Source organism: Rana temporaria, chromosome 4 (assembly GCF_905171775.1).
Source record: "Rana temporaria chromosome 4, aRanTem1.1, whole genome shotgun sequence".
NCBI lineage: Eukaryota > Metazoa > Chordata > Amphibia > Anura > Ranidae > Rana > Rana temporaria.
The window spans coordinates 113721199-113748915 of NC_053492.1; the positions used below are offsets into that span (position 1 = coordinate 113721199).

A 27717-nucleotide genomic window follows, 5' to 3' on the forward strand; every position below is an offset into this window, starting at 1 on the left:
GCTGACTGATGGTCTGATGTGCCTACACACCATCAGTTAAAAAAACGATCAAGTCCAACGTGGTAACGTAAAACACAACGACGTGCTGAGAAAAATTAAGTTCAATGCTTCCAAGCATGCGTCAACTTGATTCTGAGCATGCGCAGGTTTTTAACCGATGCTTTTGCATACTAACCGTCGGTTTTGACCTATCGGTTAGGCGTCCATCAGTTCAATTTTAAAGCAAGTTCTAAAATTTTTGACCGAGGGATAACTGACCGATGGGGCCCACACACCAACGGTTTGGACCGATGAAATGGTCCTTCAGTTCGTTTTCATCTGTTTTGACCGACTGTGTGTACGCAGCCTTAGACATTCTTATAATATGTCAAAAAAAGTTAGATTTTATTTTCATCATTTACACTTTCAAAATTACAGAAAACAAAAAAATGGCGTCTTCCAAAGTTTGGGCACCCTGCAGAGTTAATATCTTGTACTGCCCCCTTTGGCAAGTATCACAGCTTGTAAACGCTTTTTGTAGCCAGCCAAGAGTCTTTCAATTCTTGTTTGAGGTATCTTTGCCCATTCTTCCTTACAAAAGTCTTCCAGTTCTTTGAGATTTCTGGGCTATCTGTCACGCATTGCTCTTTTAAGGTCTATCCATAGATTTTCAATTATGTTGAGGTCAGGAGATTGTGAAGGCCATGGCAAAACCTTCAGTTTACGCCTCTTGATGTAATCCCCCGTGGATTTTGAGGTGTGTTTAGGATCATTATCCATTTGTAGAAGCCATCCTCTCTTTAACTTCAGCTTTTTCACAGATGGCATCAAGTTACCATCCAAAATTTGCTGGAATTTTATTGAATCCATTTTTCCTTCTACTCGTGAAATGTTCCCTGTGCCACTGGCTGCGATACAACCCCAAAGCATGATTGATCCACCCCCATGCTTAACAGTTGGACAGAGGTTCTTTTCATTAAATTCTGTGCCCTTTCTTCTCCAAACGTACCTTTGCTCATTCCAGCCAAAAAGTTCTATTTTAACCTCATCGGTCCCAGAACTTGTTTCCAAAATGCATCAGGCTTGTCTATATGTTCATTTGCAAAGTTCAAACGCTGATTTTTGTGGTTAGGACGTAGAAGAGGTTTTCTTCTGATGACTCTTCCATGAAGACCATATTTATACAAGTATCTCTTTATAGTGGAATAGTGTACCACAACTCCAGTGTCTGCCAGATCTTTCTGGAAAGATTGTGCAGTCAAACATGGGTTTTGAATTGCCTTTCTCACAATCCTGCGAGCTGTTCTGTCTGATATTTTTCTTGGTCTTCCAGATCTTGCTTTACCTTCCACTGTTCCTGATGACTGCCATTTCTTAATTACATTCCGAAAAGAGGATATTGACATCTGAAAATGCTTTGCTATCTTCTTATAGCCTTCTCCAGCTTAGTGAGCGTCAACAATTTTCAGTTTCAGTTTTCTAGACAACTGCTTAGAAGAACCCATGGTGCTGATTGTTGGGGCAAGGTCAGATGAGTCTGGGCATTTAAAACCTTTGAGATTGACATCACCTGGTCTTCCCAGACGATGATTGAGAGCAATCCATGATACTGGCAGGTCTCAGCTTTGCAAAGGGGGCAGTGCATGCTATAAATTCTGCAGGGTGCCCAAACGTTTGCAGACGCCATTTTTCTGTTTTCTGTAATTTTGAAAGTGTAAATTATGGAAATAAAATCTAACTTTTTTTGACATATTATAAGAATGTCTAATCTGTAATTTGATGCCTTTTGGAGATTTTTCCATCTTTCCTTGGCTTCGTTATGCACATTAATACAAAGTTTTACCTGGGGTGCCCAAACTTTCGATCCCCACTGTATAAAACGTACTCCAAGAGAGCACTCATGTCACGTGGCTGTTTTCTTTCACAATATAAAAGCTATAGGTTATAAAATATGAATTGGTGATAGGACCTATTAGACAAGTTGCGGCCCGTCCATTAGGGGCACCCGGGCGCCACCCTCTCTATCCACTGCCGCTACATCCTAATTAATGCTCTATGATCCACTTACCGCTACCCCCTATTCATGCATTCGGCCCCTTTCAGGACACCTAGCGCATGAATTACAGCAGCCAGAGGCTCTAATAGGCATCAAAATAGGATGGGCTCGGGTCGCAGAATGTATTTTCGCTGTTGCAACACTGATCCTCCCCCCGGCCAATCGGGAAGCGGGTCTGATACCTGTCACACGATTGGCTGAAAGGACAGGTGATCCTATTGGATGCCTAGGAGGAGGGAAGGAGACGCACACCAGAAGTGAGGAGGAGAAGACACAGTAGCCACTGCTCGATGCCCGCCACTGCCCAATGTGCCCACCGAATGCCCCAATCCCTGCCGATGTGCCCGCTGCTGCCTGATCCCCAATCCCTGCCACTGCCCCATGTGCCCGCCGATGCCTGACCCCCGCCGCTGCCTGATGTGCCCGCCGCCTAGATGGGGTAAGTGCCGGTGGACCAGCAGGCAGCGAAGGGGTGGGGTGCTGCGGGGGGGTGGTTGTTTAGGTAAATTCAATAATCTGCCACCTTTTAAGGACATAGAAAGTGCCGTTCCAATATCTGTACTTCAGCCTTCAACTGGGGAATACAAAGATCAGTCCACTTTTTCTTTAAGGACCCCTTACCATGCAGACCAAGCTGTCCTGCCTCTCCAAAAGTGAAAGGGGTTGGAACAAATTATACTTATGCCAGAGAATCTTAAACAGTTGCAGCAACATTTTTTTTTTCAAATAGAGAATTTCAACCATGTGAATATAAGCTACAGTTATTAAGCTTCCCTGATTTTTGTTTGTTAAAGTCTTGATAGTTTGCTTTCTTTAAATGTAATAATTGCATACAGCTGTATTAATACATAATTTTTCAAGATAGTGGCCCATTAATGTGTCCCCTTTACAGTTTGCAGATGTCCCTTCCCCCTGTCATTAATGCTTGGCTTGATTACTGGTAGGAAATAATGCTGTTAAAGTGCTATGCTATACACTGTGACCTGAAAAGAGCGAAACAGAATTGTGTTCATCTTCAGAAAGATTGTTCTTCTGTATTGCAGCATTATACCCTAATGGATCTATTATGAGACCTTCCATGGAATGTCATTTTCTGCTTTTGTAACATACTTTTAATATTCTGATAAACTGTGTGTTCCTCTGTTGTATCAAAATATAATATTTCCACTTTTGTTATATTCACAAGTCGCCCGACATAAGAAATTCAATTAAAGTGAATGAGAACTGGCTTAATGTCTCTCCAACTTCAGAAAAGGTTCCTGCACTACTTAAAGGTGACTTCTAGGCAACTTGTACCCATTGATTTCAATGAAAGTTGCATCCAAAGTCGGATTACTGTCTTAACTATAGCAACTTTACAGGAAGAGAAAATAGTTTTCTCAGACAAACTCCTCCTTCCCACAGAGCTGATTATTCTGTGATTGGCCACAGCCAAAGTCGCCTGTCCTGCAGGCAACTTTAAGTCGCGTTGTAAGTTGTTCCAAGTCGCGCTGAAGTTGCCTTGCAAAGTCACGCTGTAAGTCGGGTTGCCCCTGTGTGAACCGGCTCTGAGGCACCCCAACTTTGGAGTGTGTAAGCCTATAAGAGCTAATTTCTGACTGAGAAACAAAAAGTCTATTACTATTAATTAAGATGGATGAGCTAAGATGCCAGCATTGCAGGTGAGATGAAAGCTGGAGAACATGCTGGAGACTTTGCAACTTCATGCACACTAGGAGCTTTCATAAATGCCAAGAAAAATGCTCATATTTAGCGCTTTTGTTCTGGCGTTTAGCACATTTTGCGCTGGTGTTTAGCAGCCACTAGCGGGTTGTTGAGGAGTGGGTGGCCGCTGTGTCGGTACCCGAAAACGATCTGTCCCTCGGCTCTCTTCACTTCCTGGTTCCCTACTGCACATGCACAAGTCGCGCTTGCGCAATCCCACTGGTCCCTACTGTCTCCTGGGACCTGTCTGTCTCCCAGAAGGCAGTGGGGGGGACAGGGGGACAGAGGAGGCGCTGGACGTGGCGTAGGTCGCCGCAGATACTGTGGTGATCTATGTCCGGAAGTGGGAGCAAATACCTGGATTACACAGATATCTTCTTCCTCCTCCCCCCTGAAAGGTGCCAAATGTGACAGCGGAGGGGGGGGGAGGAATCCGAAAAGCGGAAGTTCAATTTTTGGGTGGAACTCCGCTTTAACAATTGATGAATCATCAGCTGTCAGCTGAATGTAAACAAAAGAATGCTCGATTAAACTTTTTTTTTTTTTAAACTGCGTGGGGTCTGGTACGGGTCTGGTTCAGATTTTAAGAGGATCCCCATGCCAAAAAAAAAAACAGCATGGGGTCCCCTCCAAAATCCTGGACCCTTATATGAGTATGTAGCCTGGCAGTCCAGGAAGGGGGGGGGGCAAGCGAGTGTCCCCCCTCCTGAACCATACCGGGCCACATGCCCTCAACAGGAGGGCATGAACTTTGGGGTAGGGGGGCACTAAATTATCAGAATCGGGAAGCCCCCTTTAACAAGGTACATAGTACCCCTACTCATTCACCAAAAAATAAAAGAGTAATGTAAATAAAGACAGGAGTCAGTATTTAACAAGTCCTTTGTTAAAAAAATAGAAATAAAAAAAAATAGTTCCCCGGTGAAGATCCAACATCAATCACGATGAACCTGAGGCTCTCTCTTAGGTCTTTAGGTGTACAGTTCCTTTAAGAACATGAAGAGGTTTTCTTCTGTCAGGCCTCGTACACACGACCGTTTTCCTCGACAGAATCCATCAAGAAACTTGGTGGCAGAGCTTTTTTGCAGAGGAAAACGGTCGTGTGTATGTTTGTTGTAGAACTCGACGAGAAAAAAAGAGAACAAGTTTTCTTTTTCCTCGTCGGGAGTCTCAATTTCCTCGACGTGTTTCTCGTCGGGCTGGTTTACAACGAGAAACACGTTCATGTGTATGCTAAGAAACCCGCACATGCTCAGAATAAAGTATGAGACGGGAGCGCACCTTCGGTAAAAGTAGCGTTCGTAATGGAGATAGCACATTTGTCACACTGTAACAGACGGAAAAGCGTGAATCATCTCATACCAAACTTTTACTTAACACGCAGTAACATGAGATTAGCAAAGGCAACCCCAAGGGTGGCGCCAGTGGAATTGAACTTCCCCTTTATAGTGCCTTCGTACGTGTTGAACGTCACCGCGTTTGAGAACGACGAGATTGTGTCTTGACAGTGTGTACGCAAAGAAAGCTTGACAAGATTCTCGACAAGCCTGACAAGGAACTCGTCGAGGAAAACGATGTTTCATTTAGGACGATTTCCTCGGCAAAAAAGCTCTGCCACCAAGTTTCTTGATGGATTCTGTCGAGGAAAACGGTTGTGTGTACGAGGCCTTAGAGAAAAAGTAGAAAACCTCTCCAAGTGCCTCCATTGTTAGCCTGTGAGGCCTCTCTGTGTGGAAACCCAGCCTTTGAGTTGTCTTATTAGCTTTCCCTAGGCCAGGTAGTGCCTGTAAAGCACAGCTTCCATCGAAAAACGAAAAAAGACGGCATCTGTTGCACCAAATAGAAGTGAGCAGCTCTCCGATCAGTGGTAGAAAGTGCTTTTTAAAGCAAATCCATCGAGGTTGTGAGCATGGAGTCCCCTTTCCCCAGCAGCGGTGGCGTGTGGAGGTTTTCCACTTTCTCATCAAAAAAAATTCACAAGCAAATGCCTGCAGCTCTAAGCTTTTAAAATGTAATCTGCTGTTTAAAAACAATAATTGGGCAACTGTTTTATTTAAACAACCTTTTGAAAGATGCTTTTATTCTGAGCCACAGTTTTGTTTAGCTTTCATGAAGTGATTTGACGTCCGCGGAACACAGAGATTTATACACCCGATGATGAATCATTTCACCCTTGTGTGGTTTCCATTTCTTATCATTATCCATATTCAGGGAAGGTAGGTAAATTTTGCTAGCAGTATAATTTAAATGCACTATTACAGCCCTGAATACAGTCAGCAATAAACAACAGGGAAAGAGCACAGGTGGGATAACATAAAAGAGTGAAAGAAAAGAAAAAGCAGAGAAAATCCCCTGATAGCATTAGCAGAAAGAAAGACTTCACACTAAAAGGCTGAAGTCTAAAACACTTAAAAAAAAAAATGAAGTCATAAGTCAGTGGTGTCCCAGTCTCTCCTTTAAGCTCCTTTCACACTGAGGCGCTTTCCAGGTGCTTTCACGCTAAAAAAAGCACCTTAAAAGCTCCAGAAAAACCTATTTCCATTAAATCAATGAATGCTTTTACACTGGGGCAGTGCACTGGCAGTGGTGAAAGAACACCCCTCTCCATTGAAATTAAGGGAAAGCTCCTCAAAAGCGCCTGAAAATCTCTTCAAAAGCCCTCTGTGTTTTACTGGCAGTTTAGAAGCGCCTCAGTGTGAAAGGGGCCTTACAGAGACTGGACGCTTTAACTAAAACCCATTGTCCTTTGAGAAGGTAGGTTCCTGATGAAGTCTCAGCTCCCATATTGCCACAAGGGTAATTATACTGTACTATTAAGGGTATGTTCAGATAGTAATGTGTGAAGCACCAATATGTTTTAACCACTTAGTAACCGCCCTATAGACAATATACGTCTACAGGGCGGGTGGTTAACTCTAGGAGGGCGTCAATGTACGTCCTCCCAGAGTCCGTCTCCCGCGCGTCCCCTGGGACGCGCACACGGGAACATCCGTGACCGCCGGGTCCAGAGGACCCGGCCGATCACGAATCGCGGTAAACGGCCGCTGATAGCGGCCGTTTACCATGTGATCGCTCCGTCCAATGACGGAGCGATCACATGTAAACAAACCTGCGTCTTTTGATGACGCCGGTTCCTCCCTCCTCTCTCTGTACCGAGCGGTACAGTGTGAGAGGGGGGAGCGCGGGTGTCAGCAGCGCTGTGGATGGATCTGTGACTATTGCAGTCACAGATCCATCCATCCCTGCTCAGCCATCCCTGAAACCCCCTGCAATACCCCCCCTTACAATACTCTGCAATACTCTGCATACCCCCTACAATACTCTGCATACCCCCTACAATACTCTGCAATACTCTGCATACCCCCTACAATACTCTGCAATACTCTGCATACCCCCTACAATACTCTGCAATACTGTGCAATATACTCTGCATACCCCCGGCAATACTCTGCATACCCCCCTGCGCAATACTCTGCATACCCCCCTGCGCAATACTCTGCATACCCCCCTGCGCAATACTCTGCATACCCCCCTGCGCAATACTCTGCATACCCCCCCTGCGCAATACTCTGCATACCCCCCCTGCGCAATACTCTGCATACCCCCCCTACGAAATACTCTGCATACCCCCCACCTGCGAAATACTCTGCATACCCCCCACCTGCGAAATACTCTGCATACCCCCCACCTGCGAAATACTCTGCATACCCCCCACCTGCGAAATACTCTGCATACCTCCCCTTCGCAATACTCTGCATACCCCCCTGCGCAATACTCTGCATACCCCCCTGCGAAATACTCTGCATACCCCCCTGCGAAATACTCTGCATACCCCCCTGCAAAATACTCTGCATACCCCCCTGCGCAATACTCTGCATACCACCCCCTGCGCAATACTCTGCATACCACCCCCTGCGCAATACTCTGCATACCACCCCCTGCGCAATACTCTGCATACCCCCCTGCGCAATACTCTGCATTACTCCCCGGCAATACTCTGCATTACTCCCCGGCAATACTCTGCATTGCTCCCCGGCAATACTCTGCATTGCTCCCCGGCAATACTCTGCATTGCTCCCCGGCAATACTCTGGATTGCTCCCCGGCAATACTCTGCATTGCTCCCCGGCAATACTCTGCAATACCCCTGCACAATTACTCTGCGCAATTACTCTGCAATACCCCCGCACCAATACTCTGCAATACCCCCGCACCAATACTCTGCAATACCCCCGCACCAATACTCTGCAATACCCCCGCACCAATACTCTGCAATACCCCCGCACCAATACTCTGCAATACCCCCGCACCAATACTCTGCAATACCCCCCGCACCAATACTCTGCAATACCCCCGCACCAATACTCTGCAATACCCCCGCACCAATACTCTGCAATACCCCCGCACCAATACTCTGCAATACCCCCGCACCAATACTCTGCAATACCCCAACACCAATACTCTGCAATACCCCAACACCAATACTCTGCAATACCCCCGCACCAATACTCTGCAATACCCCCGCACCAATACTCTGCAATACCCCCGCACCAATACTCTGCAATACCCCCGCACCAATACTCTGCAATACCCCCGCACCAATACTCTGCAATACCCCCGCACCAATACTCTGCAATACCCCCGCACCAATACTCTGCAATACCCCCGCACCAATACTCGGCAATACCCCAACACCAATACTCGGCAATACCCCAACACCAATACTCTGCAATACCCCAACACCAATACTCTGCAATACCCCAACACCAATACTCTGCAATACCCCAACACCAATACTCTGCAATACCCCGGCTAATACTCTGCAGTACCCAGAAAATACTCTGGGAAAAAAATGCGTTTTAACCACTTCCCGCCCGCCGGCCGTCATGACGTCCTTGACTTTGTGCAGGGATATCTAAATGATGCCTGCAGCTACAGACATCATTCAGATATCATTTTTTTCAGCCGGCGATTCCCTACACCGTAAGAACAATCATGTCGGCTGTTCCGCCTCTTGATCGTTCTTACGGGAGGCGAAAGGGGACGTCTCCCCTCCCTTCTCCCTCTGGTGCCTCTTCTGACTCACCGCTACGATCGAAACCAGGATCGTTTTATTTTTTTTAATTTTTTTTCAGGCTTCCCAGCCTAGAGGTGAGATGTGGGGTCTTATTGACCCCACATCTCACTGTAAAGAGGACCTGTCATGCTATATTCCTATTACAAGGGATGTTTACATTCCTTGTAATAGGAATAAAAGTGATCAAAACATTTATTTTTGGGGAAAAACGTATCAAACTAAAATAAATAAAGTGAAATGAACAATAAAAATATTTTTTTTTTTTAAAGCGCCCCTGTTCCTGCGTGCTCGTATACAGAAGCGACCGCACACGTAAGTCCCGCCCACATATGAAAACGGTGTTCAAACCACACATGTGAGGTATCGCTGCGAACGTTGGAGCAAGAGCAATACTTTTGGCCCTAGAGCTCTTCTCCAACTAAAAAGATGTAACCAGTAAAAATATTTAAAGCGTCGCCTATGGGGATTTTTAAGTAGCGAAGTTTGGCGCCATTCCACAAGCGTGTGCAATATTGAAGGGTGACATGTTGGGTATCTATTGACTCGGCGTAACTTCATCTTTCATATTATGCAAAAACATTGGGCTAACTTTAATGTTTTTTTTTTTTAAAAGCACAAAACCGTTTTATTTCCAAAAAAACGCATTCGAACAATTGCTGCGAAAATAACGTGCGCGATAAAAAGTTGCAACGACCGCCATTGTATTCTCTAGGGTTTTTGCTAAAAAAGCATATATAATGTTTTGGGGTTCTATGCAATTTTCTAGCAAATAAATGATGATTTTTCCATGTAGGAGAGAAATGTCAGAATTGGTCTCGGTGCTCCAGAACGCCTGATGGTGCTCCCTGCATGTCGGGCCTCTGTATGTGGCCACGCTGTGTAAAAGTCTCACACATTTGGTATCGGCATACTCGGGAGGAATAGCAGAATGTGTTTTGGGGTGTAATTAGTGTTATGCATATGCTGTGTGTGAGAAATAACCGGCGAATATGAACATTTTGTGAAAAAAAAAAAAAAAATCTTGATTTTGCAAAGAATTGTGGGAAAAAATTACAACTTCTAAAAACTCACCATGCCTCTTTCTAAATACCTTGGAATGTCTTCTTTCCAAAAAGGGGTCATTTGGGGGGTATTTGTACTTTTCTGGCATGTTAGGGTCTCAAGAAATGAGAGAGGCTGTCAGTACATCGGGTGTGATCAAATTGATCAATTTTCAGTAATTGGTACCATAGCTTGTAGACCCTATAACTTTCACCCAGACTAAATAATATCCCAATTTTTTTTTTTTTTTTTACCAAAGATATGTAGCAGTATACATTTTAGGCCAAATTTATGAAGAAAAATTAATTTTTTGCAAAATTTTATAATAGAAATGAAAAAAAAATCATTTTTTTACAAAATTTTCGTTCTTTTTTCATTATTAGCGGAAAAAATAAAAACCGCAGAGGTGATCAAATACCACCAAAAGAAAGCTCTATTTGTGGGAAAAAAAGGACAAAAATTTCATTTGGTTACAGTGTTGTATGACTGAGTTATTGTCATTCAAAATGTGAGAGCACCGAAAGCTGAAAATTGGTCTGGTTATTAAGGGTGTTTAAGTGCCCAGTTGTCAAGTGGTTAAAGGGTGTTCTGAGTGCATTCTAAAAGCTAGTGTGGCCCCTTTCTTCAACGTATTACCCATAATGGGGCTAAAGGCGGCCATAGATGGTGCAATCGCTCAATTTCCCTATCAACACTGTCGACCGAGGAACTCGTCGGAAAAGACACATCGTTTTCCTCGACGAGTTCCTTGTTAGGCTTGTCGAGGAACTCGACAAGCTTGCTTTGCGTACACACGGTCAAAACAAAATCTCCTCGTTCTCAAACGCGGTGACGTACAACACATACAATGGCAGGGGAACTTCGATTCCACTGGCACAACCCTTGGGGCTGCTTTTGCTAATCTCCTGTTACTGCGTGTTAAGTAAAAGTTTGGTAAGAGACGATTTGCACTTTTCAGTCTGTTACAGCGTGAAAAATGTGTTATCTCCATTACAAATGCTACTTTTACTCCCGTCTCATACTTTATTCTGAGCATGCGTGGGTTTCTTAGCATACACACGCTCGAGTTTCTCGCCGAAAACCAGCCGACGAGGAACACGACGAGAAAATTGCGACTCCTGTTGAGTAAAAATAGAACTTGTTCTTTTTTTTCCTCGTCGAGTTCCTCGTCAGTTTCCTCAATGAAAAACGTACACACGACCGCTTTCCTCTGCAAAAAAGCTCTCCCACCAAGTTTCTTGATGAATTCTGTTGAGTTTCTCGGTCGTGTGTACGAGGCCTCCGTGTTGATGGGGAAATCCCTCGCGTTGAGCTTTTGTGTTCTCCTAGCAGGGAGGGTGCAGGTAGCTGTCCCTGCCGGGAGAACACACAATATGGTTGTACCCAAGTCAACCCAATCTAACCTGAAAGGATGCAACTGGAGATCTCCACTGCATATAAAACTCTGACAATCTGACAGATGTCCACTCCCTTCCCTACTTTTTTCGGAACTAAAAAGTAAAGGTTTTAGATGGAGTTGGACTTGTTGCAGTGACATATGAGAGAGCTACACTGGCCTAGGACAGAAAACAGAGAGAGTGTAGAATTAAATTAAACAGAATTCAATATCACATACAATGGGCAACTCACATAGGTGGATAAAAACAGGCACATCAGTGGATAAGGTCCCAAAAGCGGTCTTTGGCAGACAGTCAACTCCTGTAGTTCCATCACTGTAAAGCGTTTGAACTCACTGTCCGTCACCTCTGTATGGAAAGCCAGCCGTGCTGCGGGGAGATTCAAAGCAAGGCTAGGAACGCAGATGGTAGGATGACGGGATGCAACACATTTCAAGAACACTGCGGATGTTATAGCAGCCACGCTCCTTTTTCAAGCTTATCAATAGGACTATAACAACTGGATATATAGCAAATACAGGGGGAGGAGACGATGTAAAAAATAGGATCATATATAAATATTGGGATAAATCTGTAGAAAAGCACAGGGACTGGTAAATTCAGGATTAAAATCGGTCAATTGCAAATTAAATTGCATATGAAAAGAGGGGGACACAATACATAAGGAACATAATGCATCATAAGAAAGTTAGGCCCCTTTCACACTGAGGCAGTTTGCAGGCGCTATTGAGCTAAAAATAGCACCTGCAAACCAACCCTAAACAGCGGCTGCTGTTTAGGGTCGGTTTATATTTTTAGCTTGGCCAGTAAAACCCGAGGGCTTCCACACTGGAGCGGTGCGCTAGTAGGACCGCTCCAAAAGTCCTACTAGCAGCATCTGAGGAGCGGTGTGTTTACCGCTCCTCCACTGACCCTTCACCATTGAAAGCAATGGGAAACCACGGCTATACCGCCGGCAATGCGACTCTGCATAGGCGCATTGCTGGCGGTATTAACTCCTTTCGGCCGCTAGCAGGGATTAAAACCACCGCCGCAAATCCTGATGGTATAGCCGCGCTATACCGCCACCGCACCTCCTGCCCCATTGTGAAAGGGGGCTTAATTGACACTGGCTAAGAACATATATATGGTACAAAGTATACGCTGCATGAAACATAGGAGGAAAAAGAAATAAAGGAAAGATGGGGTCATGGTGAAGGGGAGAGGGGGGGGAAGGGGCATGGGGGTGGGAAGGGATGAAGGGAAGAGAGAGAGATAATACATTTCTACTAAAAATCTAAATTTAATAAATAAATTGATCAGTTGAAGAAACATTGTTATTACTCTGGGGATGTAAGTGTTTCTTGGAATGGATAAATGGAAAATTATAAATGGGGGACTCAAGGAATACATTTATTTTAATGCAACAAAAAATCATAAGCTTAATAGTATGTTTCACTAAAAATCGTGTGGAACGATAATGTATTTAATATAGAATAATATAATTACAATAAGGGGAAGAATAAAAAAAAATTTGTAGCGCATAATGATGTGAGATAAGAAATAAAACCAATTACAATTAAAATTAAAATTGAAAATGTAATAATATAATGGTTAGACAAGAAAAGGATATTACTGATGATTACCGCAAAGAGTATCTGGCCAGACTAGAACATAGCACCATAAACTCAACACTTGACCACAAGCGTGAGACTGTAGGATAGTAGGGCTATAAAGTTGGTAGCCCGGGAGCATGGAGGAGAAGTAATTAGTTCTAGGTCTACCAATACTTACAGATAAAGTTTTTTGCCCGCCACCCCCATAAGACTAATACCTGGAGGAAAATTAAAAATAAATATGAAAGGATGTGATAATAAAAATAAAGATAAAAAATATTGTGAATTTATGTATATTCATATGCAATATAAGAGAAGAACTGTGATGGTACAAAATAGGGTTGTCCCGATACCACTTTTTTAGGACCGAGTACAAGTACCGATACTTTTTTCAAGTACTCGCCGATACCGAATACCGATACTTTTTTTTAAATGTGTCCCCAAATGCAGCCATGTCCCCCCACAAATGCAGCCATGTCCCCCCACAGATGCAGCCATGTCCCCCCACAGATGCAGCCATGTCCCCCCCATATCCAGCCATGTCCCCCCCATATCCAGCCATGTCCCCCCCATATCCAGCCATGTCCCCCCCATATCCAGCCATGTCCCCCCCCATATCCAGCCATGTCCCCCCATATCCAGCCATGTCCCCCCATATGCAGCCATGTCCCCCCATATGCAGACATGTCCCCCCCATATGTAGCCATGTCCCCCCCATATCCAGCCATGTCCCCCCATATCCAGCCATGTCCCCCCATATGCAGCCATGCCCCCCCATATGCAGCCATGTCCCCCCCATATGCAGCCATGTCCCCCCCCCCATATCCAGCCATGTCCCCCCCATATCCAGCCATGTCCCCCCCATATATGCAGCCATGTCCCCCCCATATATGCAGCCATGTTCCCCCCATATATGAAGCCATGTCCCCCTTACCTACATGCTGCCGCGCCGCCGCTTAGTTAATACGGGCGGGGAACATTACAGCATTCATTTGAATAGCTGTAGTGTTTCGCGCCGCGCTGCGTATAGATACTCCCCCTTGCTCGGGATTGGACAGTTCACCCGAGCAGCTTTCAAATGAAAGCTGTAATGTTCCCCGCCCGTATTAACCAAGCGGGGATGCGGCGTGGCGGCGGCGAATATCGGATGAGGCATCGGGGGCATTTGCGGTATCGGGACAACCCTAGTACAAAATGAAAACAGGCAAGAGGATATTAGGGATTTTGATTTCTTTGTTCAAACCTCCTGGCGAGAGAACATCAAGATTATAAATCCAGAAGGTTTCCCTAGCACTCAGTTTCTTAAAGCATTCAGCTACAGGAGAGATCTGGGTATCTGCTCGATCACCCACACTTGGAGTCCGACAGTGGATTTTTGGTGAACCTCCAAAAAGTGTTGTGGGACACTATGGTGATCCTCACCTTCTTCAATAAATCTTCTATGTTCATCGAATCTCCACCTAAGAGCACGGAGCATCATTACTATGGACTTTTATGGACTTTGTGGGAAATCAGTAACAATACTAGTGTTTGCACCTTGATATATTTTTGATGTTTACAGGCGGTCCCCTACTTACAAACATCTGACTTACAAACGACTCCTACTTACAAATGGGGGGAGACAACAGGAAGTGAGAAGAAATCTACCCCTAGGAAGGGAAATTCTCTTCTGTAAGGCCTCGTACACACGACCGTTTTCCTCGACAGAATCCATCAAGAAACTTGGTGGCAGAGCTTTTTTGCAGAGGAAAACGGTTGTGTGTATGTTTTTCATCGAGGAAACTGTCGAGGAACTCGACAAGAAAAAAAGAGAACAAGTTCTCTTTTTCCTCGACGGGAGTCTCAATTTCCTCGTCGTGTTCCTCGTCGGGCTGGTTTTCGACGAGAAACACGTTCGTGTGTATGCTAAGAAACCCGCGCATGCTCAGAATAAAGTATGAGACGGGAGCGCACCTTCGGTAAAAGTAGCGTTTGTAATGGAGATAGCACATTTGTCACGCTGTAACAGTCTGAAAAGTGCAAATCGTCTCTTACCAAACTTTTACTTAACACGCAGTAACATGAGATTAGCAAATGTAGCCCCAAGGGTTGTGCCAGTGGAATCGAACTTCCCCTGCCGTTGTATGTGTTGTACGTCACCGCGTTTGAGAACGAGGAGATTTGGTCTTGACAGTGTGTACGCAAAGAAAGCTTGTCAAGTTTCTCGACAAGCCTAACAAGGAACTCGTCAAGGAAAACGATGTTTCAATTACGAAGAGTTCCTCGGTCGTGTGTACGAAGCCTGAGAGTTAATATGGGACAAAGGTGTCTCCTCTCCACTGAAGCTTTATCACCAATCCTTTTTTCACTAAAAACGCCAAATTTTCAAAATCCAATTGTCATTGGGACAGAAAGTGAGGTGAAATCTTCTGAACAGGGCACAGACAGCAAAACAAATGTTACAGGGGTGATAACCCTCCCCTATGCTATGCAAAAAGCTTAAAAATAGATTTTTTTTGGGCTGGAGCTACACTTAAAAATGTTACCTGTTCAAACTTACAAACAGATTCAACTTAAGAACAAACCTACAGTCCCTATCTTGTTTGTAACCTGAGGACTGGCCTAGGACAGTTGCATATCACTGATGTGTAAAACAGTAAAGAAAAATGGCTGAACTACATGAACAATTTCCATGTAATACTGTTGAGCTGTGTAAGCTCTTGTTTGATGAAATTTCTCCTGTGATTGGCAAGCAGTTCATTAATTTATAATTAGCAAGGAAGGTGCATATGGAAAGAGCAATACATCTGCAACTAAGACTTCTGTTTTATCATAATGCTAGAGAAGGTTTTTAATTAGGTCCCAAACGGGCTATCTGAGCTGAGTTCTGGGAAATTTCTTTGTACTGGTACATGCGTATCTTCAAAGCCGTTAAAGATCTGCTAGCCCATGGTTTGCCTTAAAGAGGACCTGACATAAGGTATACTTTAACATGCATGATAAATATTGGGGGTTATTTACGAAAGGCAAATCCACTTTGCACTACAAGTGCAAAGTGCACTTGAAATTGCACTGAAAGTGCACTGGGAAGTGCAGTCGCTGTAAATCTGAGAGGTAGATCTGAAATGAGGGGAAGCTCTGCTGATTTTATCATCCAATCATGTGCAAGCTAAAATGCTGTTTTTTATTTTCCTTGCATGTCCCCATCGGATCTAAAGCGACTGCACAGTGCACTTTTCGTGCAATTTCAAGTGCACTTTGCACAGCCCATTCATGATTAAATTTTGTGTCCTTCCACTGTGGGTGGAAGAAGAAAAAAGCACTTGATTCCCCCATTGACACAGCCAGTGTTGATGGGGGAATGCCTCTGGCTGCACTATTATGTTCTGCTGGCAGGGGGCGCTGGAATCCCAGCCAGGAGAACACAATGGCCCAGATTCAAGAAGCAATTGCGTCTGCGTAACCATAGTTACGCAGCGCAATTGCTTACTTGCGCCGGCGTAACGACTTCTCCTGATTCAGAGAGCTCGTTACGCCGACTGCAGCCTAAGATATGCGTGGCATAAGGCTCTTATGCCCTCATATCTTAGGCTGCATTCTTACGCAGGCCGCTAGGTGGCGTTCCCGTTGTGGTCAGCGTATAGTATGCAAATTGCATACTAACGCCGATTCACAACGTTACGCCAGCCCTGCGTACGCAGTTTACGTCATTTACTGCAATGCACGTCAAGAAAGTTTCCCGATGGAGCATGCGCTCTACGCTCAATGGGGGAACGTGCCTAATTTAAATGATTCCTGCCCCCTACGGGATCATTTACATTAGGCGCCCTTACGCAGGGCATTTTTGAAGAGCGCCCACGCAAATTACGTGGCTACTGCTTCATGAATGAAGCGTAGCGCAAATAATTTGCGTAGGCGCAGGGTAAAAAGGGTACACTGCGCCTCCGTAAGGAGTGCGCAGCTGTACCTGAATCTACCCCAATGATTACAGCTGATGGCTAGAGCCGCTGGCAGTAATCACATGTAAAAAATAAAACATGCTGGTTGTACCCATGTCGGTTGATGGATTGACTTTGGTACAATAAGCCTGCCCATACATGGATCAAAATACGGCCAGTACTTGCAGAACTGGCCAAATCCATGTATGGCTGGCTTAGAGCGGTAGTAAAGTCCGCTTTGTGATTTTTACCGACAGATAAGCTTATAATAAGGCTTACATGTAGGTAAAATTAATATCACCTAAACGTGCACCGTTTAGGAGATATTCACCCAGGATGCAGGCGTGATGTCACCAGGGGCGGACTGACCATTGAGTCACTCGGGCACTGCCCGAGGGCCCCATGCCACTAGGGACAGTATGTAAAAATCTATGTTATTTTTAGATCTGTCCCCGATATGTCCGAAACCGACATGCTTTTGATGTGAAAATCCAGAGATTTTAGCTGCCCTGCCTCTGCACTGACTCCTGGCGTGGTGGCCATCTGTAAGCCCAGGGGCCCCATAGTCTTCTATTGCCCGGGGGCCCGTGAGTTGTCAGTCTGCCCCTGGATGTCACGATATGACGGACCTTCAGAGCTTTGTGCAGGAGCCGAGGGCTGCCTCGCGCATGCGTGTGAGTGGCATCATTGCGGCTGCAGCCACTCCTACAGCCAGAGCTGGGAAGAAAGACTGGGGAAAGATGGAAGCCCTGTCAGCGGTGACAGCACGCTGTTGGAGGGCTTTGTTGAGGGAAAAATAAAAAGTGTGCTTTAAAGTTTTTTTTTTTTTTCCTGCACAACACGGCTGCACAAGGGAAGGAAGGCTGATGGGCTTTGGGATCTGTTTCACAGATGTTTTTATTTTTTTATTTTTTTTTAACTGCCGCGCTTTAACACTTCCAGGTATGTATTACCTCTCGCAGCAATTACTCTACTCCCCCTGATAATTCTTACATCTGCTTTTTTTCCAGAAGGATTAAAGGATTTAGCCATCTATCCTTTATTCAGGATCAGTAACTACTTCCTGCCCTGCAATTCTGATGCCTCTGCAGTTCTTGGTTATGCTTACAAATGTTTGACACAGATAAGCCCTCTCCTATATCTTCTCACCTTGTGAATTGCTAGAAGGTTACAGCGTTGTAGTCCTGTTAGTGGGGCAGAGGAGACTAAGGGAATGCTTCCTCCTGCCTGCAGCAGAGTAATGACATCATCTCAGCCTAGGCAAAGTCACTGAACTGGATTTCAAGAATGGCTTTTTAATGATAAAAGGTAGATCTTTTCTGAAAATGTTTACTTTTTACTAGGGTTGTCTCGATACCGATACCAGTATCGGTATCGGGACCGATACCGAGTATTTGCGGGAGTACTTGTACTCCCGCAAATACTCCCGATACTGAAATAGAATACTTGTTCCCCCCCGCCGCCGCAAACCCGTCGCCGCAAACCGCAAAGCCGACACCGCCGTTAATCTGCGTGGGGGGAACATTACAGCTTTCGTTTGAATAGCTGTATCCCCGCCGCGTATAGACACTCCCCCTTGCGCGGGATTGGACGGATGATCTGTCCAATCCCGCGCAAGGGGGAGTGTCTATACATGGCGGGGATACAGCTATTCAAACGAAAGCTGTAATGTTCCCCGCACGCTGATTAACGGCGGCACGTGCGGCATCATCAAGGTATGTAGGACATGGCTGCATTATGTGGGGGACATGGCTGGAATATGTGGGGGACATGGCTGGAATATGTGGGGGACATGGCTGCATTATGTGGGGGACATGGCTGGAATATGTGGGGGACATGGCTGGAATATGTGGGGGACATGGCTGGAATATGTGGGGGACATGGCTGTAATATGTGGGGGACATGGCTGCATTATGTGGGGGACATGGCTGTAATATGTGGGGGACATGGCTGCATTATGTGGGGGACATGGCTGCATTATGTGGGGGACATGGCTGCATTATGTGGGGGACATGGCTGGAATATGTGGGGGACATGGCTGGAATATGTGGGGGACATGGCTGTAATATGTGGGGGACATGGCTGTAATATGTGGGGGACATGGCTGTAATATGTGGGGGACATGGCTGCATTATGTGGGGGACATGGCTGTAATATGTGGGGGACATGGCTGCAATATGTGGGGGACATGGCTGCAATATGTGGGGGACATGGCTGCATTATGTGGGGGACATGGCTGCATTATGTGGGGGACATGGCTGGAATATGTGGGGGACATGGCTGGAATATGTGGGGGACATGGCTGCAATATGTGGGGGACATGGCTGCAATATGTGGGGGACATGGCTGCAATATGTGGGGGACATGGCTGTAATATGTGGGGGACATGGCTGCATTATGTGGGGGACATGGCTGCATTATGTGGGGGACATGGCTGGAATATGTGGGGGACATGGCTGGAATATGTGGGGGACATGGCTGCAATATGTGGGGGACATGGCTGCATTATGTGGGGGACATGGCTGGAATATGTGGGGGACATGGCTGGAATATGTGGGGGACATGGCTGGAATATGTGGGGGACATGGCTGCATTATGTGGGGGACATGGCTGCATTATGTGGGGGACATGGCTGGAATATGTGGGGGACATGGCTGCAATATGTGGGGGACATGTCTGGAATATGTGGGGGACATGGCTGGAATATGTGGGGGACATGGCTGCAATATGTGGGGGACATGGCTGCATTATGTGGGGGACATGGCTGGAATATGTGGGGGACATGGCTGGAATATGTGGGGGACATGGCTGGAATATGTGGGGGACATGGCTGCATTATGTGGGGGACATGGCTGCATTATGTGGGGGACATGGCTGGAATATGTGGGGGACATGGCTGCAATATGTGGGGGACATGGCTGCATTATGTGGGGGACATGTCTGGAATATGTGGGGGACATGGCTGGAATATGTGGGGGACATGGCTGGAATATGTGGGGGACATGGCTGCATTTGGGGACACATTTAAAAAAAGTATCGGTATTCGGTATCGGCGAGTACATAAAAAAAAGTATCGGTACTTGTACTCAGTCCTAAAAAAGTGGTTTCGGGACAACCCTACTTTTTACCTGAAATCTCTGAGCATCTTACTTCTACTCCTATTCTGCCACTGAGAGTGACAGCTGTCAGCTTCTGTTGTTTATTGTGATATGTCAATGTATTCCTTCATAGTTACTGAAAGGTCAGCACAAAGTAGCCAGATTGTAAATGTGTCTGCTGTGCAACTTTCAGGATAGGAATGAAGGATGATAGACAACAATTCAGACACTGGCTTTTCCTTTCATACTTGCTCATTGAAGTATTAGTTGCAGTCTGATTCATTGCTACAGACGAGGCCCTAGGTGGTTCCTTTACTGCATTCCACCTTGACATGATTTCTTGAGTTGCTATAGGCAGCTATTATGTTATATGACGTTTTGCTGGAGTGGGTGTAAGGTCCATAAAAATAGGTTTATAATGCTTTTATTTTCCTGTCGTTGCAGGTGATTGCAGACGTTGCATGTGGAAATGCCAGTTCTAATACCTCCTCAGGTGGGCGCCTGGTGACATTTGAAGTTCCAGAGAACACGTCAGTGAAGTAAGTTTTAATATACAACGCTCATATGTTCAAGCTAAACTCCAAGCAGAAATAAAAGACACCTATTAATGCACCTCTGTCTTCATTAAAGCGGAGTTCCAGTCTTTTTTCAGTTTATTAAAAGTCAGCAGCTACAAAAAGTGTAGCTGCTGACTTTTAATAATTTGACACTCACCTGTCCTACGGTCCCCGAAGCCTCGCTCCTCTCCCCCTCCTCTCCAAGGTGCTGTCATAGAAACTGTGGGCACCCCGGCTGTTACAACTTGCGGCTTCACGGCTGGGCGTGCACTGCGCATGCGTGAGTCACGCTGCGCTCTCTGAATGGACAGGCAATCTCTTGGGACCTGTGACATGTCCCAGAAGATTGCAGAGAGGGAGGGGCCACCTAGGGGGAGAGGAGGAGTGGGTCAGAAGAAGGAAGTGGGACAGAAAGTCTCTCAAAACTGGGCACCCACTCCCCCTCTGTGGGTCACAGGTGTGCACTTACTTTTGCTCTTCTTTGACCTATCAACTGACGTCACAGAGCCAATCCAGGCTCTGGAAGGATCCCTGCTCGATTGACAGCTGGCTCTGGCTCTCAGCACGTGGCTGAGAGTAGAAGTCAGCTGTGCTTGTCCCCTCTCCAGCCTGGCCTAAAGGCGCACAACAGTCACTTCTCTCTGCTATGAACAAACCGAGAACTGAGTGATCAATGGTCATGTGATCTATCAGTACTTAGTCATAGAACTGATAGTGCAGCATAGAGGTGAGTATGGATGATTTTTTCTTCTATATCCCCCAGACTTCTCCTTAAAGGGTTCTTCCTCTGGGTCCACGTTGGACTTTTGCTTGTTTTGAGTTGTTTTGGCAGAGGGAAGGGTGCTATGGGAAACATAGAATAGTTTGATAAGCCGCAGTTATATTTTCCCGGCATGTTACTGACTGCTGAATCTGGATGTAGCCTTTCAGATTTCCAGCAGTTGGTGAACTCACATAGATCATTAAAGCGGATGTATAGCCTAATTTTTTTTTTCCGGCACCTGTAAAGGAAAAAGCATAATGCGCTAGTATGCACCGCATACTAGCTCATTATGAAATACTTACCTTGGAACGAGGCGTCGGTACAGCTACAGGTCCATGCTGCGGGAGATGACATTTCTCCTTGGCGTGTCTTCCGGGTATCGCAGCTCCAGCGCTGTGAGTGGCTGGAGCCGTGATGTCGTCACTCCTGTGCATGCGCGTGGAAGACTTCTTTCCGGCAAGGTCCGGCAGCTGCCGGGCCTTAAGCCGAAAATCCCCAGTGCGCATGCGCCACAAAATTCAGCGGCTAGTTGCGAGGGGAATATCTCCTAAACCGTAAAGTTTTAGGAGATATATATTTTTACCTACAGGTAAGCCTTATTATAGGCTTACCTGTAGGTAAAAGTAAAAAAAAAAACCCCTATACAACTGCTTTAAGTAAAGCAGATCTAAAAGGCAATGGCAAGTCATTAAAGCGGATGTCCGCTGAAAAAAAAATATTAAAAGCCAGCAGCTACAAATACTGCAGCTTCTGACTTTTAATATTAGGACACTTACCTGTCCTGGAGTCCGGCACCGTCCGCAGCATAAGACGAGCGATCGCTCGTCACGCTGCTGCCCCCCCCGCCATCCTCGGTGAGGGAACCAGGAAGTGAAGCGCTCCGGCTTCACTGCCCGATTCCCTACGGCGCATTGTGCTACGCCTGCCGATTGGCTCTTGCTGTGTACTGGGAGCCGAGTGTTCCCAGAACACAACGGGGGGGAAGGTGACGGGAGGTGACGTCATGCCCGCAGTCTGCCCGAGACTGTGTGGCCTGAAGTGGGTGCAAATACCTGTCTTTAGACAGGTATCTGCACCCCCCTCCCCCCTAAAAGGTGTCAAATGTGACACCGGAGGGGGGGAGGGATCCGATCAGCAGGAGTTCCACTTTAGGGTGGAGCTCCGCTTTAATACAAACCAATGAGGAATCACCATCATCTTGCACTTTAGTAAACTGTTGGCCTGGATATACAGTATGGTTTTCCCAGGATTTGGGTGTCTTCTGCAGAGATATTTTTTACCTTTTTATGGAGAATAAGGAACAAAGCTTTCACCATGCCTACACTTTATCTGCATAATCAGCAGGTTCTGGTGATCCAAGTGAGGACTGACAGATGCCTCACCTCCTGTTGTATTCAACATCTGCCATCTCTAAACAGCTTTAGATTCAGACGGTACTAGAACCTGGGGACCTGGGGGTGCATTATGTTAAATGTTTGTGCAGCCTGCTGGGTGGATATGTATGTAAGAGTTGGCAGTAGCAGTGTTGTGTTACAGAATCACTAAACTGAAGGAAAAAAAAAGGTATTATATTATTTATTATATTATATTTATTATTATTTTTTCGTGGGGGGGGGGGGGGATTCCACGCCATCGCACACCATTCTCAGAAAGTACACAAATTACCAATTGATCTTGCCAGAAATGTGTTATCCTTGTCCCTTTTAGTAAGAAGAACTCCTGAAATACATTTTTTTTTTTCCTTCTGTAAATGGTTACTCATCCATGCCCCATTTCTTGAACATGAACAAAGGCAGACATGTTTGAAGTGCAGTTTAGATGGCAGCCATGGCTCCCTATATAGATATAGTGGAGGAGTGAGTGTAGCCACTCATGGACAAGAAGGGGGTCTTTTCCGAAAGGCACATCCACTTTGCACTACAAGTGTACTGCAGGTGCACTTGGAAGTGCAGTCGCTGTAAATCTGAGGGGTAGATCTGAAATGAGGGGAAGCTCTGCCGACTTTATCATCCAATCATGTGCAAGCTAAAATGCTGTTTTTTATTTTCCTTGCATGTCCCCCTCGGATCTACAGCGACTGCACTTCCAAGTGCACTTGTAGTGCAAAGTGGATTTTCCTTTAGTAAATCACCCCCACAGTGTTTTATTTGCAGGATTACCAGGTGAGAATAAAGAAAAAGCCGGAAAAACTAGAACGAATGCAACCTCATCTAGGGATTGGTAAACTTCAATATATTAAACACTGTTTAAAAGAAAAGTATGGGGTACGTAAAAAGAAAAACAAAAAACCTTATACTCACCTAGGTGGGTGCAGCATCAGTCACTCACCAGCTTTCTGTTCTGCCCCTCCAGTACTCACTGTAGCGCTGGGCTGGGGAGGAAAGGGAGCAACTGGCTCAGTCTTCCAGCTGTACAGCTGAGAGGCTGAGCCAGCTGCCGATCCAGGCATTTGGGTAGATCCTGACTAAATATGGGACCTTTCTCCAGCCTGGACTGGCTGAGGGATTTCAGCTGACAGCGAGCTTTAGTCTGCTGTCATCTGAAAACGGGTCACAGGAGTGCAGAACAAACTGCACCTCTCTGATCCATAGGGGACGTATGACCAAAAAAGCTGTGGCCTTAACTACTGATTCCCTCTGCTGCTTCTGTGTTGTCCTTTCTTGTGCAAAATAATCTTTTATGCAGAAGACTACATTTTTGACATATGAAAATAATAGGAAAACAATAGGTGTATTGCCATTAAAATAGGTCACTATCTTGTTTGTATGCTGTATGCCTGGAGTGGAATTTATCCAGGTTGTCAGCGTCCTTGTTAACTTTTCATCTGACAATTAGATGTGACAAGCTGATACCTTCCTGTGTTCTTGGATCCCTAGAATCTCCCAGGATGCTACTGCTTTGCTTATTCTTCTATGGAAAGTGACAGCTGTAGGCTTCAACCAATGTTCCCTTATAGACGGTCGGAGTGTCACTCTAATGCAAGCTCCAGGAGGCCTTGTCTTTCCAGAAGAAATGGTGACTCTTGGAAACAATCATTTCATTGGTATGTATGCTACTGTCCACATTTTTCTGTGTGCCATTATGTCAGGTTCTATTTTGTATCCCTTCCTACTTGTTTCTTACACAAATAGTTTTGGTCTTTGTGATTTACTGTCATAGGCAGCACTCTGTAAACACTAGAAAGAAAAAATATCACATGATGTGAAAACATGTCAGCCACCTTTTTCCTGTTGTTCACTTCATTTTGACTGCATCGCTTTGGTTGTTTTTTGGATTTTATTTATACAATAAAGACATCGTTTTAAGGAGTGCGGCAGTCCAGGATTTTCTTCTATTCAATGCACCTGTGCATAGCCAGCACCTTTTTGGTTTAGTGGGACGGAAGCAAAGCCAAGGGTGTAGTGATCTCATAAATGTCCAATAATTGTAGTGATATAGATGTATAGTATGATGACTATAAATTACGTTGTTTCGCAGCAACACACCAGGCTCTCCAGAGAACGCAATTTTAATTAACTGACTTCCAATACAGAATAAAGTCCAAATTCCACAGATGATACAAAAGTCCAACAGAGTAATGTAGTGTCAAAGTCTCATCTTAGAGAATAATGTTCTGATCACTTCCAGACCAACATATGTCCATGCAGAGAATAGGGGTATATTCTCTGAGTGACAACCAGAACTCCCAAGATTATATTGCCAATTCACTGAATAGCTGAGCAATTTGATTGGCCGTCTTTGATCTGAAAGACAGGATCTACGTCCTGTCTTCCAGAGTGCCAGGTAATTGTCACTCCCAGCCGGAGTCACTAATTAGTATTAGGGAGCTAATTGGTATACATCCTTGCATACCAATAAACTCACTCTAATAAGTAATTAGATCACATGTGGCCTGAGTAATGGTTTGATGTGCTAAATAGATTCATCCTGGACCCCTGCACACTGACAATCGACAAACCTCCTTTGATGTGTAAAATCTAATTACAGGTTTGATGTGTAAAAACGACTCCATCCTGTCTCTTTGCCTATTTGACAATGGACAAGTGTCTTTTGACTTGTAACATGTAATTATAGGTTACTGAAATCTGGCCTGGTCAATTTTGGACTTATATATATATATATATATATATATATATATATATATATATTATAACATCCTACATAAAGCGGCCAACATATTACAACATATATTACAACAAAGGGATCAGCAGTTTTTAGAGCGGTATCATTTCTCACTTCAAAATCCAAAGCATACCGCTGTTATCTGAGCTGTATATGGTGTCCAGGCAACCAGGGGGCCAGGACGCGATATCAAGGGGGCGTGGCTACACATTTTGAGGTGTCTGCCTCTTTGTCAAGCCTTGAGGCTTGAGTGAGTTACCAATTGTCCTGTGCTATTTACCTTTACTATTATGTTGCACTTAGATTGGTGCCCCCTGGTGTTATTCTCAGCTGTTACAGGTTCCACATCAATCCTGTGTGTATGCCCTGATGCCTTGCCTTTGCTGAGACCTGGACCTATGATCGATTATAAGCATATTTTTACTGATTTTATGTGAGTTGTCATTTTTTTGCTATGTTCTATGTGCAATTATAGAGCTCTCTTCAGTCTCCCGGAGGTGCTTCATAAAGATGTTCTGGATTAAGCGAAAAACGTATCCTCACAAGCTATAAGGATCTGTTTATGAACTAACACCACAGACTTCTGTGGACATTTTTATATTTGTCTCTGAATTCCCATATGCAGTTATATGAATCATTTGAAATAGCAATAGAAAATATGTGTGTAAATTGTTAAAAATATATCTTTATTTTAATAATTATTATTATTAAATCATATGTTCGAATCCATACATACATAAATCCCAACATACATTTGCTCACTTCTGTATATATATTTGTAAATGTAGTAGTCAAGAATCTTTTAGCCCAGATATTCCATAATATGCTAACATTCCTGATTCCATTTTAGGTTTTGTCAATGATTCTGTGAGTAAATGCATTGTGGCCTTACGTCTCGTTGTGGTAGTTAAAGCCACTGACTGCGCACCAGAAGGCAGCAGCCCAGAAGCTCCACAGTGTCATGGCAAGGGGGAATGTGTCACTAGGAAGACTGAGGTGAGTGGAACAATGAGGAATTTCTAACTGTTTATTTTACAGCTTAAAATCTATTGATTGTCCTCTAGTATGTAGTAAGTGTATGTAAACCCTAACAATGACTTTATCTCCTTGATTACCTTATATTCTTTCTACCTATGCTGCACCCTTAGGCCTCATACACATTTGTAGGCAGATGGCCCTCAACCACAGTGGTATTGCAGAGGAGAGAAATTCAATCTAATTGAATCCTGCCATCCCATGTGACTCTAGCAGCCATCTTTGGCCAGGCAGAGCCAATTTAAGTCCCTGGCTCCCAGGTTAGATGCACATTTCACGTGTAGGAACAGGTTATCCATCTGACAAGGACAGTGATTAGTGACAGGGAGAGGTTCCTGGCAGGTAGGGAAAAGATAGGGACATGCGATCTTACCTGGAGACCTCCCCACCCGCATTGTGCCCCTCGAGACAGAAGCTGTCAACACATCTGAGACCAGCTTTACTACACGTTAATACTTGTCATAAGCAGGGATGGACTGGCCATTGGCACTACAGGGAGTTTCCCGGTGGGCCGATGGCTCAGTGGGCCGGCTTCAGTGACAGCAGATGGCCGCCCCCCTCCGCTCCTCTGTCTCTCCCTTCCCGCAGCGCTCACCTCCTCTCCCTCCCCGCAGCGCTCACCTGGGGGGAACAGAGAAGCAGGGGGGACAACAGAGGAGCATGGGGAAGGGGACAGACAGCTGACTCAACAGCTATGGCCTGGGAGTTTCTCACTTCTGCCTAATCTTGTCCCATAAGGGGGGGGGGGGGGGGCACCAAACTCATTCTTTGCCCCGGGTGAAATAATGTCTAGCTTCCCCACTGGTACTGCCTATAAGAGTACCAGTACCAGCTGTTCTACTCTAATAAAGTGGAACGGCTAGTGGCTAGTAAAGGGGGAGAGGGGGGGGTGCTGAAGTTGTCTGGCCGCCATGGGAGAGACCTGTCAAAGTGGGGCCAGTCTGGATGAAGTCCAGGGCCAAATTTTTGTCCCAGTCCAGCCCAGGTCATAAGTGTTCCTGGTCGGGTACCTTCCTGGGTCTGTTGTGAATTACTGGATTCTGCATTAATACTAGACATGTGTGGTTAGTTTAGCTCTGAATCCAAATACGAACAAATTTTTTTTTATTCAGAAATTCGGATGTATCTGAATATCCAAATTACAATAGTAACACATTTAAACAAATCTGAAATAACAAAACAAACAGGGTTCCAGCTGGAGGCCCACTGCTAAATGCCAGAGTATCATGCAGTTTAAAGCCCAGTGTGCATAAGGTCTTATTATTTACAATATTACATAATTCCCAGCCATATCTGTGCACTGCAAAACAGCTCCCACCTATGGTATTGAAAAAGGGAATAGTCCTGTCCTAGGGGACAAGCTGCTTCTCCATAGAT

The 27717-nt window shown here is 45.2% G+C and overlaps 1 protein-coding gene across 1 annotated transcript in view; it reads left to right on the forward strand.

Moving 5' to 3' along the window:
• DNER (delta/notch like EGF repeat containing) overlaps positions 1-27717 on the forward strand; it is a 253110-nt gene that overhangs the window by 148668 nt on the left and 76725 nt on the right. Inside the window, 3 exon segments of the mRNA XM_040348827.1 lie at positions 20308-20402; positions 24060-24226; positions 26156-26301. Of these exon segments, the coding sequence (XP_040204761.1) occupies positions 20308-20402; positions 24060-24226; positions 26156-26301 (408 nt within the window).